Source organism: Sinohyriopsis cumingii, chromosome 5 (genome assembly GCF_028554795.1).
Source record: "Sinohyriopsis cumingii isolate HCF-2022 chromosome 5, ASM2855479v2, whole genome shotgun sequence".
NCBI lineage: Eukaryota > Metazoa > Mollusca > Bivalvia > Unionida > Unionidae > Sinohyriopsis > Sinohyriopsis cumingii.
The window spans coordinates 44,727,093-44,749,999 of record NC_142965.1 but is presented as its reverse complement, the minus strand read 5'-3'; the positions used below and the strand labels follow the sequence as shown (position 1 = coordinate 44,749,999).

At 35.6% G+C, this 22,907-nt stretch overlaps 1 protein-coding gene across 1 annotated transcript in view; it reads left to right on the top strand.

Annotated features, from left to right (window-relative positions):
• Window positions 1–21,758, top strand: part of LOC149799053 (exportin-4-like) — a 93,280-nt gene extending 71,522 nt beyond the window's left edge. Inside the window, exons 20-24 of the mRNA XM_089958030.1 lie at window positions 2,817–2,936; window positions 5,011–5,111; window positions 10,484–10,614; window positions 15,644–15,761; window positions 20,050–21,758. Coding sequence (XP_089814156.1) covers window positions 2,817–2,936; window positions 5,011–5,111; window positions 10,484–10,614; window positions 15,644–15,761; window positions 20,050–20,340 — 761 coding nt within the window. The 3' untranslated portion in view covers window positions 20,341–21,758. The remainder of the gene's footprint in view (window positions 1–2,816; window positions 2,937–5,010; window positions 5,112–10,483; window positions 10,615–15,643; window positions 15,762–20,049) is intronic.
• The last annotated feature ends 1,149 nt before the right edge of the window (window positions 21,759–22,907 follow it).

The window sequence follows — 22,907 nt, the reverse complement described above, 5'->3', positions numbered from 1 at the left end:
GGAATGAGTTCCTGTTTTCTCAATCTCACCTACTTATATGGAATGAGTTCCTGTTTTCTCAGTCTCACCTACTTATATGGAATGAGTTCCTGTTTTCTCATTCTCACCTACTTATATGGAATGAGTTCCTGTTTTCTCAATCTCACCTACTTTATAAAATCACCATGGTCATCATGTTTAAGTTTTGTGTTAAAGTTTGTGAAAGTCAGATACAGGGGTTATACTGACAAGCATATGATGCAGGGGAGATAAGTCAGATACAGGGGTTATACTGACAAGCATATAATGCATGGGAGATAAGTCAGATACAGGGGTTATATTGACAAGCATATATGATGCAGGGGAGATAAGTCAGATACAGGGGTTATACTGACAAGCATATAATGCATGGGAGATAAGTCAGATACAGGGGTTATACTGACAAGCATATATGATGCAGGGGAGATAAGTCAGATACAGGGGTTATACTGACAAGTATATGATGCAGGGAGGTAAGTCAGATACAGGGGTTATACTGACAAGCATATGATGCAGGGGAGATGCTTGTTGCCCTCTACATGACCTAATCTATGACAGATGTCAGCTTTGTAACAGAAGATCATTGTTTTCTCTTTGCCTACCTGTATACTCCATCTATCTGTCTGGGTACTTTTGGAATTTGAGGAGATGTCATAATTTTCACACCATACCAAATTAAACTTTACAGGTGATAACTAGCTCATTAGCATGAAATAGACTGATTGATCTGTGCTTTCTAACTTTATGATCAAATTGTTGTTGTTGTTGTTGTTGTAGGGTTTAACACCATTTTTAAGCACACAATAGGCTATACATGGCATCCAGTATTAATGGTGGAGGAAGAACCCGGGAACACCCCAGAAAGAACCACCAACCCACAAGAATCTACTGGATAGCTTTCTCACATACCCACATTAGCCAAATCCAAGACTTGAACCCACGCAGACAGAGGTGAGATGGCAGTGATCCGTAACAGAGAGCGCTTTAGACCACTCAGCCACTCGAGGGCCTTGTGACCAAATTGATGGTCAAGATATATTGATGGATGCTCATACTAGGACATTAGTCATCCACTATAACAAATATTGTGTGATCTAATATATTTTGTTATGTATTGCATGCACCCAACTGTAAACAGCATACAGATTCACTGTCTCACAGTGTGCAGGTAAATTATAATCTAATCGTAAACAGCATAGACACAGATCTGCCATCTCATAATCTACTGGCAGATTGAGGTCCAACCATGAAAAGCATAGACACATCTGCCATTTCATAATCTACTAGCAGATTGAGTCCCAGCTGTGAAATCATTGCTATAGATCTGCTGTTTCATAATGTGCTTGCCGATTAGTATGTAACTAAACAATAGTGATACAGATCTGCCATTTAATAATGTTCCAGCAGATTGGAGCAGGTGGGGGTAATTGCCATTTAAAACCTTATGTTGATCAGGGTTGTGTAATTGCCATTCAAAAGCTGGTGAATGACTAAAGATGTGTAATTGACATTCAAAAGTGATTGATGTTCAGAACCTTGTTGTAGAACCATGGATGTGTAATTAACATTCAGAACCTGTTGTATGACCATAGATGTGTAATTGTCATTCAAGACCTGCTGTGTGACCAAAAATGTGTAACTGCCATTCAAAACTTGTGTATGACCAGGGATGTGTAATTTTCATCAAAAACCTGTTGTGTGACCAGGCATGTGTAATTGCCATTCAAAACCTTATGTATGGCCAAAGATGTGTAATTTTCATCAAAAACATGTTGTGACCAGGCATGTGTAATTGCCATTCAAAACCTTATGTATGACCAGTAATATATAATTGCCATTTATAATATAGTGAATGACCAGGGATGAGTAATTGCCATTCAGGGATGTGTAATTGCATGTGGTTGAGTAATACTCTCTCATAAAATAATCTGACCTTAGCTGCTTATATCTTGAAGAGAGAGAAGAAAAGTCCAAGCAACCCAAAAGACTACTCATGCACAGCAAAATAACATTATGTGCACCGCATGAATTTTTGACACGAAATCGGGGTCAATGCTGTTTGCAGTGGGATATGTATTTTACATCAAATGTCTCCCTCATGGCACTCTTAATTTGCATAAAATGCCATATTATTACAACACACACTCTGCTAGATATGTTTTGTTAGGAAGGGTATTGAACACTTCATTGAAAACAATTTCCTGCTATTTTCTATGGTCTCATTTGAGTAGATAACATATTCTCAATTGTAAAGTGTCACTTATTTGGATTACATGCACTGACCCTTTAGGACCACAAATTTACTCTCCCCCAAACTCCTCAACACCCTCTGAAAGGTGACAAGTATGACATATTCTATAATAGAAAAGAAAACAGTCTCAGGTCCAATCATTCTTTTTCCTTGTTCTGAGGCAGACAAATTGTAACTCTCCTTTGTGAAATGTTTTTACATTTAAGTTTGAAGAATACACAACAAACCATGATACCAATGGGGTGCCTAAATTTGATCATTTGGTAGCCCAGAACCAGAATTATGGTAGCACTAGTGTTAATGGCATAATGTCATTGGACCCTGTAACCTTTATGTTTGGCTTCCTGTCAAATGCTATACATTAGGTTAGTGTCTTTTTTATAATAATATTATTAGAACTTAACCTTTTCCTTGCACTATATAGCCAATATTTCACAGACACATTGCTAACCATATAGCACTGTACACTGTAAACATGATATATATTGCATAGTCCATATATGTTTTAGTAGTGTGAACTCACCATCTCTCTCCTGTGCTGTTTAAGGGAAGCAAATTGTGAATGCTGATGAGGAAGAAAACCGGTTTAATGACATTCTGATTGTTCTGGAACTATTGATCAACCTTCTGTCAAAAGATTTCATCGACTTTGGGGACCCAGATACAGGTAAAATACTGTCTGTTAGGTACTTTACAGTTTGAAATACTATTGTGTTAGGCAATGCGATACAGGTAAGACACCTTTTGTTGCCTAATTCTCAGTTTGAAATACTCTTGTGTTAGGCAGTGAGATACAGGTAAGACACCTTTTGTTGCCTAATTTTCAGTTTGAAATACTCTTGTGTTAGGCTATGAGATACAGGTAAGACACCTTTTGTTGCCTAATTCTCAGTTTGAAATGTCCATGTATCGAAATATGGAACAAAATGCTGATTTAAATAGTTATGTGACTGGTTTCATTCTTTTATTTTTCCCAATCCTTGAGGCATCAAGTCCAAATGGATGAAAAAATTGAAACTTCTCTAAAAAATACTGAACATGAATGTTCATGATGGTTGGAACTCCATTGAGAAGAAAAAGTTATTAAGTGGAAATAAAATATTTTACAGAAATTGTAGCTACTAGAGGTGTTTGAAATTTTTTGAATATTTTGCTCCATTTTTTGTCTCTTTGAACCTGTCAGCAATTTTATCCCAAAAAATAGAGAACATTGAATAAAATGATGTGAAGCATGCTTGAATATATGCATGTAATACAACATAGGTTAATGTCTACGACCTGATATTTATGGAGGATAATAATTCTGCCTCTGAGGAAAGAGCTTTCAGTAAAATCTGGGTGCTCTGTGGGTACACTTCAGCTGATATTAAAGATGACTTGGATACAGATGTAATTCACTATCCTTCAATTTTGAGCTGTTTTAATCATATCAAAGCTAATTGTGAATCCCAAAGATGACCAGTATTCTGGAATACAAATGTTTGGGGTTGGTGAGTAGGATAGGAAGCATCTGCTGTGATGGAGGATGCTCAAGACATGGTGCTAGATATTTCTTTTAACATGGGCATTAATTTGTCAGCTGTTTTGAAATATTGAAGAATCATTTGATGCTCAGAAGATTTGGGAAAAATGGATTTACTGTTTTGAACCCAACTCAAGAGAAAATAATAAAGTTTGGATCTGAGAAAAGAAAGTAGAGATGACAGTTCACTTGACAGACTGTTGAGAGAGTTTTATGCATATTATTTTTAGATCCTGGTCATCCAGGTACCTCCTTCTTGACCTTGCTAGTGCCACTATACATCTTCTTGACCTTGCTAGTGCATCTTTATGCTTTAATAGTGTTGCCAAAGGTTGTCAAACTTTGTCACATACTCTGTACAGTCATGATTCAAGCTCTAATCCAATTTTTGCTAAATCCTGTTATCAAAGGTTTGTTGAGGGGCAGACAACTTGAAGTCAACCATGCAGTAAGAGATGCAATTTTCCAGAATATGAACAACATGCCGAAGAGTGAATACAAAAATGGCATTTAATAACTGGATAATCAAGCTGAGAAAGTGTGTAGAGGTGCATGGGAGTAATTTGAGGGGATGTACTGAAGTACTGTTCACTAATAAAGAACTTCATTCAACAGCACACTAATATTCTGACCATGTTAAAAGCCCTCATTGTATGGCCCTTAATGTATAGGGGTTAGTACCAATAAGTCAACTAGATACATGTTAATTCTCTTGTGCAAAAGGTTTTGTATTATATGATTTCACTTAAACATTTGTATTTACAATATCTCACTTCAACAACAATGCAGATGTTCTTGTCTATTACTCAGACCTGTTGGCATTATATTTTCAAGTTTTGTTTACCCCCCCACCAAACTAAATCATTTATCAAGACCTTATGAATTCCATTTAAGAATTTCAAAAATTTGTATACATAAAATCTTGCAAGAGCTAAGATTCAATGCTCATTCTGTTTATATGACTAGTTATGTCTCCTTTTCTCCAAATTTTCTAATGCTGTACTTTTTAATTTCTATGTAATAAGTCTCCTTCATATTGTGGTACTGAAATAATTTTTAAAATCTGCTTTTGTGTGCATAAATACTGATTCCTCCATCAAAACAAGTCATTGTGGCCTGTTTTTCTTGCTTGATGATTCGAACTTCTGTCTGTCATTGTATGTTCATTGAATACCAGATGGCATCAGTGGATTGGCTTATTCATTTCAATCTTTTGCAGAAGAGGGTGTTCCACAGGGTGGACCTGAAGTACATGCAGCAGATGTGGTTCTGTATGGATTGAATACAATCATACCACTCATGAGTGTAGATTTGTTAAAGGTAAAACATATTTATAAAGATGTAGTTCTTAAAACATTATAGTACTTAGAATTTACATTAATTAGCACATGTGTTTGGATACCATATGGAAAAGATTGTTTAAAACAGTTTTGTTTTGTTACAGCTCTTTTTTAAAAGTAATGATGCATGGATACTTTTGGAAATATATTCTTTATCATCCCAGGATTAAAGACTAATTTCCCCTTTTTGTTCAGTAGCTGTGACCTATCAAACCATTTATCCCTAAATGTAAACAATATGAGATGCTTATTGTTTGCCAGTTTCTGACTTTATTCTTTAAAGTCGAGGAATGTTGCATATTAGTACTTATATTAGTGCAATAATTACAGCCAGCTGCTATTCACTTATTTCTTTGTCAAATGCATTTCCTATTCACATTAGGGCTTATTCTTTGCTATCTCCAAATCCAACCCTCCCTCAGAGATGAGAAACCTTTTTCCATTGTATAGAGAAAGAGGAGTAACTCTTAGATATTAACTCATTATGTTTCAACATGGTGGCCTCCCATATCCCAGATGTAACCAGTTTAAACATTTGCTTGCAAATTTGAATAGCGGCTCTGAAGAATCCATTGCAGTTTATATTTAATTTTGACATTCAGACATTCAGTTTCAGTGGTACAGCAAGTCAAAAAGTTAATATACCTGATATATGCAACATTTGCATTTTTATTGGTGAATTTATTTGTATTTGTGCATTTTTTGCTAGTCATTATTGTCCATTGTCCATTCTAGCATGAGTGACAGTTCCCCATATTAATTAGACATTCTAGCATGAGTGACAGCTACCCAAATCAGTTGGCATTCTAGCTTGAGTGACAGCTACCCTTATCAACTGTCATTCTCGCTTGAGCAACAGCTACCATTATCAATAAGGCATTCTAGAATCAGTGACAGTTCCCCATATCAGTCTGGCATTCTAGCTTGAGTGACAGCTGCCTATATCAATAAGGCATTTTAGAATGAGTGACAGCTACCAATATTAATAAGGCATTCTAGCTTCAGTGACAGCTACCCAAATCAAATGGCATTCTAGCTTAAGTGACAGCTACCCTTATCAACTGTTATTCTAGCTTGAGTGGCAGCTACCATTATCAATAAGGCATTCTAGAATCTACCCATATCAACTGGCATTTTAGCTTGTGTGACAGCTACCCATAGCTGTCATTCTCGCTTGAGTGGCAGCTACCATTATCAATAAGGCATTCTAGAATCAGTGACAGTTCCCCATATCAGTCTGGCATTCTAGCTTGAGTGACAGCTGCCTATATCAATAAGGCATTTTAGAATGAGTGAAAGCTACCAATATCAATAAGGCATTCTAGCTTCAGTAACAGCTACCTATATCAGTTGGCATTCTAGCTTGAGTGACAGCTACCCTTATCAATTGTAATTCTGGCTTAAGTGACAGCTACCCATATCAATTGGCATTCTGGCTTGAGTGACAGCTAACCATATCAATTGTAATTCTGGCTTGAGTGACAGTTACTTATATCAATTGGCATTCTAGCTTGAGTGACAGCTACCCATATCAGCTGGCATTCTAGCTTGAGTGACAGCTACCCATATCAATTGGCATTCTAGCTTGAGTGACAACTACCCTAATCAATTGTCATTCTAGCTTGAGTGACAGCTACCCACATCTATTGTCATTCTAGCCTGAGTAATTGCTACCCTTATCAGTTGTAATTCTGGCTTGAGTGACAGCTACCTATATCGTTGGCATTCTAGCTTGCATGACAGCTACCTATATCAGTTGTCATTCTAGCTTGAGTGACAGCTACCCATATCAACTAGCATTCTAGCATGAGTGACAGTTACCCATATCAAGCTGGCATTCTAGAATGAGTGACAGCTATCTTTATCAATAAGGCATTCTAGAATGAGTGACATCTATATCTATCAATAAGGCATTCTAGAATGAGTGACAGCTATCTTTATCAAAAAGGCATTCTGGAATGAGTGACAGTTATCTTTATCAATAAGGCATTCTAGATTGAGTGACAGCTGTCTTTATCAATAAGGCATTCTAGAATGAGTGACATCTATATCGATAAATAAGGCATTCTAGAATGAGTGACAGCTATCTTTATCAAAAAGGCATTCTAGAATGAGTGACAGTTATCTTTATCAATAAGGCATTCTAGATTGAGTGACAGCTATCTTTATCAATAAGGCATTCTAGAATGAGTGACAGCTACCTTTATTATAAGGCATTATAGCTTTTGACTGGGCAAGCTTCAACTGTTTACTGCCACTTTTATATCTGTATTTAAAAACAATATTTCGGTCAAACTTAATGAACAGGTTAATATTATCAGGATCTTGGATGAGTTCAATTATGAACTAAATCTACATACATTAATTAGGCAGATTAAGCTCCATGTGAAAAGATAGGAGATAACATTAAGGAACTTGATAGTGTATAAAGTATATAAGACAAGGACAGTCAAATAAAATGGAAACACAGATATTAATTGTTGTCTTCATATTGATGTCCATGCCTTTCACAATTCTATGCCATAGTTTATGATTTTTTACCCTGATGTGAACAAGTTATTGAGGAAAAGGTGTATTTCAGTGACTGTTCCTGCATGTCAGTTAAAATGTGGACTTTGAAGGATTATTTTTTCCTTTCCAAAATAACATTTGTGTCAATTATTGTATTGTTTTTGTTTTGCTTTATATTGCTTTCGTTTGTCTGGGGTTTTGTCATAGTAAATGGATCAAAATGGAATTTGTTGTGATGCATTACATTAAAAAAGATCTAGGTCAAGTTCAGTTTTTGGTCATTTTAACTATTATCTAGCACAATTTTATGGAGTTATTCCCCCTGTTTGACCTTAAAATGTCATTTAATTTTCACAAAGTAACTTTTGAAGGACTTCATTGATTTAAAACAAAATTTGATAGGAGGTTATATGCTAAGAAGAACTAAGTCAAGTAACTGTTTGAATTTAGCTGTACTAGTCACAGAGCAGAAGAATTTATGGTATGGCCTACTAGTCACAGAACAGAAGAGTTTATTGTATGGCCTATGGTCTGTTGTACAACATCTATTGTCTGTCTATTAGCACAAGTTTGTTATCACTGCTTCTCCCAAACTACTTGGAGGACTACAGTGAAACTTACACACATTCATCCTAAGGTCAAGTTGGTCCTAATTGACAGTGGCGCTGCTCAGATATCCAATATGAACTCCACAGCAGCCATCTTTAAAATCTTGTTATTGCAACCCCTACTGAATGGTGATTATATTGAGGTGAGATTTTACGAAAGACGTCTCACGATGTTAAACATGTTGCCAATCTGACATCTTTTAAGGCTGCCATGGAAACCATCTTAAAAATCTAGTTGTGAGTTTTCTTCATAAGACTTCCTATGATGTCTAGTTGGTTCTGAATGACATTGGTTCCACTTGGACATCCAGTATGGCCACCATAGTGACCATCTGGAATATCTTGTCATCCCTACTCCTGAATAGATTGTCATATCAACATGGGGGAGTCTCACTGAAAGACTTTATATCATGTCTGATTGGTCCTAAATGAAAATGGTGCCAGTCTGGATGAGAAAATGGGCACTTTGGCAGCATTCATGAAGATTTTGTTATTGCTTCTTCTCCTGAATGGACAGTCATATTGACATGGGGTTTTCACGAGAAAACTTATTGTGATATCTAGTTGGTTCCAAATGGAAATAGTTTTGGCTTGGACTTTCAATGTAGATGCCAAAGCTGCCATCTTGAAAATCATGCTATTGCTACTTCTTCTGAATGGATAAGCATATCAGCATGGGTTTTTGCTAAAAAGACTTCTTTTTGCTTTGGAGTTGGTCCTAAATGAAAATGGCTCTGATCTGATGTCCATTATGGCCACCTTGACACCCAGCTTGATAATCTTGTTGCTATTCCTCCAGAACAGAAAGTTGCATCAGCATGGGGTTTTCATCAGAAGACTCCTTATGATTGTAATGGTACTAAATACAAATGGTGCTGATCTGACATGACATGCACTATGGTCACCACAGGAGCCATCAGGAAAATCTTTAATGAAAGGTCACATTAATAGCAGGTTTTCACTAAATACTTCTTATAATGCCTAATTGATCCTAAATGAAAATGGTGCTGATCTGATGCCCAATATGGCCTCCATAGCAGCCATCTTGAAAATCTTTTCATTGCTATTCTGCATAGGGTTTTCACTGAAAGACTTCTAAAAATCTTGTCATTACGATTCCTCGTAAATGGAAAGTCATATCATGATGTGATTTTCACCAAAAGACTAATATCTATCTGGTCCTGAATGAAAATGAATATGGCAACCACCATAAGAACCATCTTGTTAATCTTGTTATCTCTACTCCCCTGAACAGATGGTCATATCAACATGGGGGCTCTCAGTGAAAGATTTCTTATGGTGTCCTGTTGGTCCTAAATAAAAATGGTGCCAAATCAAATCAGCATCCAATATGACCACCACAGCAGTCATTTTGAACTCTTCCTGAACAGAGGTCACATCAGTATGGGTTTTCATCAGAAAACTAATTACGATATTTAATTGGTCCTGAATGGAAGTGGTGCAGATGTGACTACAAATCTTTTCACTAATTCTCCTGTATAAAAGGCAATATCAATTATGGGTTTTATATAGTGTTTTATTTGTCCTAAATGAAAATTACAGATCTTTGATCTAGTCTGACTTCCTCAGTACCTAATCTGAAAATCTTTTCACTCAAGAATATCAGATGGTTTCAATTAAAAAGAAAAAAAACCAGTCTATTGAATTTCTGGAAAAAGACTTAAGACATTAGAGCATTAGTCATATTGAGTCATTTTTTGAATATTTTCTGGCAGCATTTTACAGAGTTATGACCCCTGTTTGACTGAGATCTTAGCCCGTTAATTACATTACATACTGTGGCATCCATGGTATATGGACAAATTTATAGCTGAGTTGGGTCTGTATTATTTTATGATTTTTCTGTAAAACAGGAGCATTTTCCCATCTCCAGATAGATTTAAATGATCCTAACCCAAGTCAGATTGCCAAATTATCATTGCCTATCTTATATCATGACCTTTAACTGTTTTGCAAATAATGCCAATCCACATTCCAGTATGGTTGCCATTCCCAAATTATAAAATAGACATGTCTTCTCAGAAACAACTACATTTAACCAAATGCTTTGTGGATCAACCTAGCAAAGAGCTCTTTCACTCTGGTCTACCTTAGGAACAGCAGTTATTTTTTGCTACTGATTCAGCATTATTTAGAGGAGCAATCTCAGGCCTCTTGGGCCTCTTATTCCATATTGTTATTGTACATTAATGACTGATTCTTTTGTTTTCAGTTTCCAAGTTTATGTCTACAGTACTTCAGGCTGATTACATTTTTAGCAGAATGTAACCCAGAGAAGTTCCCATCCATTCCTGATGATCTCTTCAAATCCCTGATGTACTCAGTAGAACTTGGATTGTCTTCGTATCCTTTTGCCACGAAAAAAATATTAGAAAATGTATATACATGCAGAAAGGGATTTAAAAACTAATTAAAAGCTAATTTGTTAATTATTATACCTCCATCACATTTTGGCTTAATATTGTTAACTGATATGTACATCTGACTGTCCATTATGTCAAGAATTTTGTTTTCGTTCAGATAACTTTTGAAGGACTTCATACATTTTAAAGCAATGTTTTCATTTTGATAACTTTTGAAGGAATTCATAGATTTTAAAGCAATGTTTTCATTTTGATAACTTTAGAATTACTTCATACAATTTAAACACTGTTTTCATTTTGATAACTTTTGAAGGCCTTCACAGATTTTTAAGCAATGTTTTCATTCAGATAACATTTGAAGGACTTCATAAATTTTAAAGCAATGTTTGCCTTAGATAACTTTTGAAGGACTTCATACATTTTAAAGTAATGTTTTCATTTTGATAACTTTTGAAGGACTTCATACATTTTAAACACTGTTTTCATTTTAATAAATTTTGATGGAATTCATAGATTTTAAAGCAATGTTTTCATTCAGGTAACCTTTGAAGGACAAATATTAAAGTCATATTAGTATGAGGTCAGATATTAGGAATACACAGGTCAAGTTTGATTTTCTTCTGTTTCTATCACAAATTAATAACTCATGGCCCCTGTTTGGGTAAAAGTTTGACCATACATCACGATTTGACTAAATCATAGCCTTATTTGAATAAGAAGTTTGCCCTTTTCACAGATTGATAAGTCATGGCCCCTGTTTGAATAAAAAGTTTGCCCTTACATGACAGATTGACAAGTTGTTGTTGTTGTTGTGGGGTTTAACGCCATTTTGCAGCACATAATAGGCTATACATGGCGGCCAGTATTAATGGTGGAGGAAGAACCAGAGAAAACCCCGGAAAGAACCACCGACCCACGAGAAGCTACTGGCAAGCTTTCTCACATACCCACATTGGCTGAATCTTAGACTCGAACCGAGATTGACAAGTCATGGACCCTGTTTGGGTAAGAAGTTTGCCCTTTCATCACAGATTGAATAAGTAATGGCCCCTATTTGAATAAGAAGTTCTTCCTTACATCACAGAATGATTAAGTGATGGCCTTTATTTTGAATATGAAGTTCGCCCTTACATCATCGATTGACTGAGTGATAGCCCTTATTTGAATAAGAAGTCTGCCCTTACATCACTGTATGACTGAATGATGGCCCTTATTTGAATAAGAAGTTCACCATTACATCACTGTATGACTGAATGATGGCCCTTATTTGAATAAGGAGTTCACCCTTACTTCACTGATTGAATGAGTGATGGCCTTTATTTTGAATATGAAGTTCGCCCTTACATCATTGATTGACTAAGTGATAGCCCTTATTTGAATAAGAAGTCTGCCCTTACATCACTGTATGACTGAATGATGGCCCTTATTTGAATAAGAAGTTCACCCTTACTTCACTGACTGAATGAGTGATGGCCCTTATTGGAATAAAAAGTTCACCCTTACATCACAGTTTTTTTTAAAATTCTGCTCATTAACTTTCAGCATATTGAAACCATTTTTATATGGTCTTTTTGATGTATTGAAACCATATAGTATGGGTCTTTTGATGTATTGAAATCATATAGTATGGGTCTTTCGATGTATTGAAATCATATAGTATGGGTCTTTTTGATGTATTGAAATCGTATGGTATGGGTCTTTTGATGTATTGAAACCATGTTGGTATGGGCCTGTTGATGTGTTGAAACCATGTTGGTGTGGACCTTTTGATGTGTTGAAACCATGTTGGTATGGGCCTGTTGATGTATTGAAACCATGTTGGTATGGTCCTTTTGATGTATTGAAACCATGTTGGTATGGGCCTTTTGATGTGTTGAAACTATGTTGGTATGGGCCTGTTGATGTGTTGAAACCATGTTAGTATGGACCTTTTGATGTGTTGAAACTATGTTGGTATGGGCCTGTTGATGTGTTGAAACCATGTTAGTATGGACCTTTTGATGTGTTGAAACCATGTTGGTATGGGCCTTTTGATGTATTGAAACCATATAGTATGCGCCTTTTGATGTATTGAAACCATGTTGGTATGGGCCTTTTGATGTGTTGAAACTATGTTGGTATGGGCCTGTTGATGTGTGAAACTATGTTAGTATGGACCTTTTGATGTGTTGAAACTATGTTGGTATGGGCCTGTTGATGTGTTGAAACCATGTTAGTATGGACCTTTTGATGTGTTGAAACCATGTTGGTATGGGTCTTTTGATGTATTGAAACCATATAGTATGGGCCTTTTGATGTATTGAAACCATGTTGGTATGGGCCTTTTGATGTGTTGAAACTATGTTGGTATGGGCCTGTTGATGTGTTGAAACCATGTTAGTATGGACCTTTTGATGTGTTGAAACCATGTTAGTATGGGCCTTTTGATGTATTGAAACCATGTTGGTATGGGCCTTTTGATGTGTTGAAACTATGTTGGTATGGGCCTTTTGATGTGTTGAAACCATGTTAGTATGGGCCTTTTGATGTATTGAAACCATGTTAGTATGGGCCTTTTGATGTGTTGAAACCATGTTAGTATGGACCTTTTGATGTGTTGAAACCATGTTAGTATGGACCTTTTAATGTGTTGAAACCATGTTGGTATGGGCCTTTTGATGTATTGAAACCATATAGTATGGGCCTTTCGATGTATTGAAACCATGTTGGTATGGGCCTTTTGATGTGTTGAAACCATGTTAGTATGGGCCTTTTGATGTATTGAAACCATGTTAGTATGGGCCTTTTGATGTGTTGAAACCATGTTAGTATGGACCTTTTGATGTGTTGAAACCATGTTAGTATCGACCTTTTGATGTGTTGAAACCATGTTGGTATGGGCCTTTTGATGTATTGAAACCATATAGTATGGGCCTTTCGATGTATTGAAACCATGTTGGTATGGGCCTTTTGATGTGTTGAAACTATGTTGGTATGGGCCTGTTGATGTGTTGAAACCATGTTAGTATGGACCTTTTGATGTATTGAAACTATGTTGGTATGGGCCTTTTGATGTGTTGAAACCATGTTAGTATGGGCCTTTTGATGTGTTGAAACCATGTTAGAATGGGCCTTTTGATGTGTTGAAACTATGTTAGTATGGGCCATTTGATGTATTGTAGACCTGCCAACTCTTATGATTTTGCCCTAAGTCTTACGAAAATTACCCTTAAAATACAGACTTACAGCATACTAGCAAAATCTATGGAAAAATGATGGTTGCCAAAAAATCCGGATAATTGGTTAATCTGTGTTTTATTTGGATCCGGGTTTCATATTAGAATTAGTGAAATTAGTCAGGGAACCAACTTTACAGCAGCACCCCATATGCTTAAAACTGCACCTATTTGTTTATGAGAAGCATCTGCATGATCAAACTGTTTTTTTATAGAACTTTTTTAAATGGCATCCAGAAAGTGGTGCATGTTTAAGACAAAAGGGAAAATAAGCTTCTAGAAAAGTGTTTATAATCAACATGGAAGAGTAAAAAGGAATATTCAGATTCTTGTGATTAAAAGCTGGAAAGGACACAATTACATCTGTTGGACATCACATGCCAGTTTGAGTATGTCTCGTGGCAGGAGATATGATTGCCATTGTCATGTGAAATGGAAAAGAATTTCCAATAATTATGTCAGGTTGAGAGATAGCAACAAGCCATTGAGCTGCAGAGGGTTTGGAACTAGAGTTTGTGCAACTGTACTAATGGTAAATAAAGTCTACACGTACTTTACAAACTTTTAAGTTTAATATAATGTTTATCGTTGATAACTTTTAATTACATTTTCCAGCTTTGCAGTAGCAGTTATTTATATTTTGTTACACCTTACTGAAAACTGATCATTCATACAGAAAAAAATCAGCTGCCTTACTGAGACGGACTTGTTAGTGTTGGCAGGTCTGGTATTGAAACCATGTTTATATGGTCCTTTTAGTGTATTGAAACCAAGTTGGTTTGGGCCTTTTTTTGTGTTGAAACCATGTTGGTATGGACCTTTTATAATGAAAGTCAAATTTTCAGAAATATCACACACAACCGGCAACCAATAACAACACGTTTCTACAAAGTAAAGTTATGTTTTTGTTAGACTTTACTTACCCTGATATCTTTTCTCTAATAAATTCAAATTGTCACAAACGAAATGGACCTGTTTTCAAGTTTCATTGGCCTACATTTCAGTTGGCTGGAAAGCGATGAAAACCGGGAATGCTGAAATCGGGTTAAGTTCATCAACAAAATGAATAAAAATATATTATGCCTATTGAAACTGTAAAGCAACATTTCATTTCATTCAAGAAACATATCCGCAACATGAACCTACTTAAACATACTTCGGCATATCTCGACTACCATTGCATTGCAACAAATTCAGATATGTCAACTGAACATGAAAATGCATCCATTTGTTAGCATCATATTTTCATTCTTCCAGGATAAAAACAACACAGTAAGTATATTAATTACACATAAATTAGTGGAAGAGTGTCGATATATGCTGCCAAATGTGTGAGATATTGCTGAAACTTTGACTACTCATTCTAATATCAACGACATCACAACGTACTATACAAGGCCATTATTTGGATAGTAAGACATAGCACTAAAACAAAATCAACATGTGCTATGTCTTACATTGTAGGACTACATTGAAACCATGTTGATATTGGCCTTTGATGTATTGAAACCATGTTGGTATGAGCCTTTTGATGTGTTGAAACCATTATAGTCTGGTCTTTTTTATGTATTGATACCATGATTATGTGGTCCTTTTCATATATTGAAACCATATAGATTGGGATTATTGATGTATTGAAACCATGATAGTATGCTGAAACCATGTTTATATGGTCCTTTGGATGTATTGAAACCATGTTGGTATGGGAATTATGATGTATTGAAACCATGTTGTTATGTGCCTTAATAATAATCAAATCTCAGTTGATTCAGTTTTCCTTAAATAGTAAATTAGCTTTGGTCCAGACATTACCAAGTTATGCCTAGAGGCCATGACATCTCTGGCAACGTATGTCTTCCAGTCAAACCTTGTGGGCTCACAGGTGCACAACATACTCCAACATTTCCTCAAGGTAAATTAATTGCATGCTTTGTTTGTCATTGTCAGAAATGGATACATAAGAATTAATGTCTGCTTCCTCATTGATGAAATATTCTTATGAGAACATGAAATTGATGTTAATTACACCAGATACATGATGAAATATTCTTATGAGAACTTGAAATTGATGTTAGTTACAATGGATACGTATGTGTTTTTTTATTATGATCAATTTGTAAACACTTGACCTAATAATATTTATGAGAAAACTTTGCTGATATGAAAATTACCAGACTGTATGTGTGTTCATTCAGAAATGTGCAATCTCTAGCAAAGAATGTTTGATATAAAGACCATAACGATTTAAAGAACTACCACCCAGTTTCTAATCTCCCATTCATATAAAAAATCTTAGAAATGGTTGTTCTATCCCAGCTTGTATCTCATCTAAATTCAAACAGTCTTTTTAGCAGTGTACAATCTGCTTATCTCCCTTGCCACAGTACTGAAACTACTCTTCTAAACGCAGTTAATGACATTCTCTCTGCTTTGGATAGCGGAAATATTACAGTCCTCACCCTCATTGATTTGACTGCAGGATTTGACACAATAGACCATGATATATTACTTCACCATCTCCAGCATGTATTTGGCATTCATGATACAGCCTTACTGTGGTTCAAGTCCTACTTGGTCAACAGGACACAAATTGTATCTGCAAATGGAATACACTCCAGCCCAGTTGATCTATGTTGTGGCGTTCCACAGATGTCTGTTCTTGGACCTGTTCTCTTCATTCTGTACACTCACCCGCTCTCAAGTGTCATAGATCATTATCCAGTGTCTCACCAATTGTATGCTGATGATACCCAAATATACAAATCTAGCCACCCAACTGAAGTTGATGCTACCATCCAAGGTGTAGAGAGGTGCATTTCTGATGTGAAATCATGGATGACATGGAACAAGCTGCAGATGTATGATGATAAAACTGAGGCTATTCTGATCACAACACAAAGACTTTCTCATTCACATCCTTTACCTCAAACAATAAATATCAGCAATGCCAACATTAAATTCACACAATCAGTACGAAACCTAGGTGTTACTCTGGACAGTACTCTCACATTGCACCAACATTTCATGAACGTATACAAGGCTGCATATCTTGAGCTGAGATGCATCAGCTCAGTTTGCAGATATCTTTCAGTTGATGCCACTAAAACACTTATGTGTTCATTAGTACTTTCAAGACGACTATTATAACTCTATTCTGTCTGGTTCATCTCAATATCTACTCCAGAAACTTCAAAAAGTTCGAAACACAGCTGCTCGGATCATACTTAGAGTACCACAATCAGAGCACCCCCACCCCCCCGCTGCTCTGTACCCTACACTGGCTATCCATTCGATCCAGAATCAAACACAGAATTTGTTCTCTGTGCTACATTTCACTGTTGGACTCAAGTCCAACATACCTATCTGATCTCACCCATGTGTACACACCAGCAAGATACTTATGCTCCTCTTCTGACAATCATATACCCATTGTTCCCACTATGAAAACAAAGTCATATGGACAGCGTTCTTTTGCATACCAAGGCCCAGCAACGTAGAATGAATTGCCCACTGAACTTAAACACAAAGACACAGTGATCACATTCAAGAGGGCTCTCAAAACTCACTTATTTCGACTGCAAGAACAAACTTAAAGACCTAATAATGATTCCTACCTGAAATATTCTCTGCATGTTTTTTATTTTTTTAATGTTTTTTCTAATTTCATGGTGTTTGTTTTTTTAATAATATTATTATATTTTTTTTTAATTATTATCTTGTAGGTGTTGTCTAATGTTGCAAAGCGCTTAGAGCTTCTAAAGATTAGGCACTATACAAAGTCATCATTATTATTATATAATTATATAGATTTCATAATGATAAGAATATATCATTCATACATACATATTGTTACAACTCTAGTCTGAAACTAATAGCAAAGAGCAACAAGTAATAATAACCATAATATATAATCAAAAATCATAGATAGGAGTTAGCTATGTTATATGTTGTTTACAAAAAAATGACATTAGTCAGGTAGGCCTTAAACTCCTACACTGTTTCATTGATAAAGTCAGTCACAAAAAGAAAATCAAAAATACATAACATTTAATCATGGAAAAAATCAATACACAATGCAAATATAATATAATATACAATGCAATACATAATAATGCTGATTATCCTTGAATGCAATTTTAATATTTTCAGTTTATATCAATGCATTATGACTGATCTTCTATCCTAGTACTTCTATTCATAAAGTTAAAGGTTCAGTTTGGTTCAGCTGTAGGTGAAATGAACAATACTGTGCAATAACTTAATTCTTTTACATTATCTTTAAAGTGTAAATGATCATTATTTAAATTATTTATAATATTTGACAACTGTAATGCATAAGTTTTCATGCTATTTGGTTTGATTGTCTGATCTCAGTTGTTAATACACAAATGGTGTCATGCATATACAACTCATTTTAAGAAAAACTGACATGGTTTGTTTTGAATGAAATTTGTAAGTATGTCTGTCACTCCATTTTCTGAGATGCTGCCAAGGCAGATGAGTCCACAAATCACAAACATTTTACTAATTTGCACACTTGAAAAGCAGTAATGCATGGAAACTAACACAAATTAGTTCAAAGTTACACATATAAATATGCACTCTGGCCAGTATGAAATATGCAGTCAACTGTTAAGATAAACTTAATAGACAAGAATATAAAATAAAATAAAAAATAAGGACAATTACTTGATTTAAATTGTCTGTTTCAAAGTATGTAAATATAGGGTAATACAAAAGGATGTTTGGAAGTCCCACTAATTAATTATACCAAAAACGTCTGTAGTAGTGGGTTCTGCAGTTAATGCCATTTCCTCACAATTGTGCACACACAAACTTTGGTCCATTTGTAGAAGGTGAGATTATAATCAGGCATGGCTGGGCAAAGAGTTACTGTTTCTTTTCAGCTCAAAATCAATACTGGTTTGAATGTGCAAATGAATGGCAGGATGACAAAAGTAAAAGATGTTGTGGAGTTTCTTGCCAGATAGAGGATGATAATTCTAAAATAATGTCAGGTGCCAGGTTTAAGATGAGTTGCCAAAGAAGAAGCCTTGGCTGTTTTTGCTACAATACAAATGCAACACAACACCAAGATGGGAGATATGTTGGTTAGCATTTGCAAACATTGTGGGAAAAATAACCCTTTTATGATGGAAGTCTGCATTTGAATTTTAGGATGTCAACTCAGCATGCCAAATCACCAGATGACTTCTGTTTTGGAGCAGAATTATCAGTTAATACAAACTTTGGAAAATTATACAAAACGACCATAAAAAACATTTTTCCAACTTGTTGAAGCTAGCATTACATTTGCACATAGCCCATCAGATGGCAGATTGTGAAAGTGGGGTTCTCAGCATAGAACAGTATTCATACACAGATAAGTTCAGAAACAGTGAATACATAAAATGCTTATGCAACTAGAGTGTGGAATCTTGCGAGGATTTTGGTTTCAGTAGATACCAAACAGAAAGGAGCAGGAAGAAAGAAAGATGGGTAGTTAAATGTTGAGTAAACAATGAACTATGGATGGTGATTTCCTCCTTCCCTGTTTTTTTTAACTCTCCTTGTTTTTGTTGTCAAGGAAGGAGACCCACCCACACGCCTCAGATAAAATCCTGGCAGCACCTCTGCATTCTGAGAAGCTTGTTAACAAATTGTGCAGAAACCATAAACACAGACAAATTAAATTTTGCATATATATTTTATCCATATGTAGAAAACCTGATAAAATTTTCATGCCATTACATTAGTTTTTGTCTTTTGCAGTTTTCAACTTGTTGTACTTTATTTTTTTTACAAACATCTTGTTAACATGAATAAGCAAATGCCACTTGAGGTAGACAAATAAAATTTGTTAATCATATTTGTATCCATATTTACATAACTTTAATATAGATTTTAGGTCATTTTCAGCTACTGTATCTTTGATAAACGCATTTTGATTTTTTGGGACATAGGCTTCATCTTACAAACACCATGTTAACACTGTTAAGCAATGACCACATGAGGTAGGCAAATGAAATTTAGTTGGCATGTTTATGTGCATATTCAGTTGACCTGATTAGATTTTCATGGCAGTGTAGCAGTTTTTTAAAACTTTTTCAACATTTATGATCCTTTTGGGACAGACTTTTTGGTCACCATAGGGGGATACTGTTTTTACTGACACAAATCTTGTTCTTATTTTCTTACAGCTTGTGTTCAAAATGTTATTGTTAGAAACATTCAATATGGAACTGCTGGGAACAGCCAGTGCTGCATTGTTTGCGCTAATCTGCTGTCATCTGGACCAGTATCGCAGCCTTGTGAACCAGTTACTGGACACTCACACAGACCCATTGTACAAACAGCGTCTTATTGAAGCATTCAACAATCTGACGCCACCGTCCCTTGAAATGACCATCAACCGGCACAGCAAGATTCAATTCATGGAGTTCTTTGATCAGTTTCTTGTCAATGTACGGGGTTTTCTGTGTGTAAGATGATACATATTAAAAAGAACATGGACACGACTGTACTGTCATATGTATTACTTACCTCTTGGCAACTACATTAGTTTAATATTTCAAAGAAGTGATCGAACTAATACTGTGAGACTTTCTTCTGCTTAGAGATCATTCAGTTACACTTGTTGGCAACTGCATAAGGGCAGACGCAATCTGTATAACAGATACTGCTCAGAATCACAGAAGAAAATGAATTTTAGGAACTTTGGTTTTTTACTTATCCAGGTTATGATATTGTTATGCAAATTCTTTGGTTGTAGTCAATAAATACAACTGCGTCTTATTCAGTTACTTATTCATATGTTAAAAAGCCAGAAAAAGAAGAAGCAGTGTACAGAATTTTTTGTTGTAAAGCATTTTCCATGACTTGTAGAAATATTGAATACTCTCTCAGTGTGAACACAATCATTCCTTGTATTTTTATTGGCAGGAACATAACATTTTCTTAAAGAAGTAATAGTGTGTGGACTGAGTAGTCCCAGAGCTGTTCACTTTGGAGTCTTGAATATAAATACATGAGTAACATACCTGAAAAATATTTTGAATATTGTATTTAAACTTCGGTTATTGATTTCTTATAAATAAAACTGCATGAATGTTATACAAAATGGCAGACAGCTGGACAAAATTTCTCAAATGGGCTTTGTATTTTACCCTGCATCAGATTGAGGATGGAAAGCTGGATAGGAACACATCCACAAAGAAGTTCAAGTCAGTCTTGCCCAGCCTCATCTGTTCAGCTTCAGCTTTCTATCATATAGCTGCATAAAATAAAGTTCTAAATACATAGTTAGAACAGTTTGTAGTCCAATCTCTACTACTCAGTTATTAAGCATTAGTCTCCTCTTGTAGGGCAGTCAGCACATTGGTGGAGCACCAGAGGTATAATCCATCAATTGTGGGTTGAATAACCACCCAAGCCTTCCCATGTTGACTGCTTTAGTGTGTCCATGGGAAGGGCACTTAGCTGCCATATCCTCAGCAGGATATATCAGATAATTTGTTAGAAGTTTAAATAGAAAAACTAACAACCAACCTCTTAATATGATCATTCTGGCTATATGCCAATTAGTTTTTATCCCCGTGTTTTAAAAAGCATCAGGGATATTGTTTTACCCTCCATCAATTTGTTCATCCAAATGTCTTTCTGTGACTACAATTACCACACTTTCCAAAACACTGTGTAGAAATTCATAAAACATTCTTTTTATGTTGCCCTGTCTGCGAGGGAGATATTATTTATTGGCTCCCATGCAGGGGGTCCCGATCAGAAAAAAGACGATGTTGAACCTTATGGTTCTAAAGCATAAAGTTGATTCTCATATATTTTTAATTGTAAAGTGTGTATAGCATTGTTCATCTTCTCTGTTGTTCCTAATAAAGATTTAGGAAAAAGATATTATCAGAAATCGGAGTTGTTCATTTCTAACAGTGTGTAGAGCACCAGGATAGCTCCTTTATTATCCTTTTTGTTGTACACTACTAAGTGACTGACATCCCAACAGATTAAAGATTATATGTCATGACAGGACAGTACATTGCTGTGCATAACAGCATGGTTTGTATTAAAAAATATTGTTTTGCTGGTGGCACTAAGAATAATCAATTAGAGAAACAATCTAGTTGTGATATATAATGAACACAAAACACGAGCTTCGTTCAGAGGGGGCAGGCCTTTGCTGGCTTCAACAAGAATCTTGTTATGTGACCACACAACCTTTTGCCATATGAAATTGTGATCACTACCATAGAATCTAATATAAGAAAGATTTGTTATATGAGCTACATTTGCATCATCATATAAAATTGTCTGTTGGCATGAGTGTGCTGTTTAAAAGACAGATGATTCAGAAACTTGAGCACATTTTATTTCTGAGCCAGTGCATGCAGTTAACAAGGAAACACCCAATCTCAAAAATATTTTAGCTCGCTCGGGAACAAGATGGATGACTTTCAACACAAAGGCTCTGGCTTGGCATATCAAGATGCCTAGAACAACATCAAAATACAATTCGCTGCGTAGTCGATTATATTTGAAACTATAGGCAAAACTTAAGGCTAGCCAAAGATACATGAATGTAAAATAATGACACCAAATGTTTCAAGTAGAATGTGTTATCTGCATTTTACTCTCTAGCAAAAAGTCTAGACACTAAGCAACTATGACGCATAACAATATATGTTGAATTTTATCAAGTTTTCCCTATACAAGTAGATGACGTTTTAAAATTTGTGATTTGTGATTTGAACTTTTTTAACATAGCTTTAACAATTTTTCAGTCATATCGCTACGATGTCTGCAGTGTGGCAGTTTATAGTGATGTCTAGAACTGGGGCATCATGCCACAGACATGCAGCATGATGTCCCACCCAGTCACATTATCCTGACACCATTTTTGTAAGTCTCTGATATGACTCGGCCGAGGATCAAACCCGCGACCTCCCGCCTTAAAATTTGAGAGACTAAATAATATCTCAGTAAGTATTTTGGGCGTTAGTCACAGCAAAAGCAACATACATGACAACACCATGTACATCCATTACTT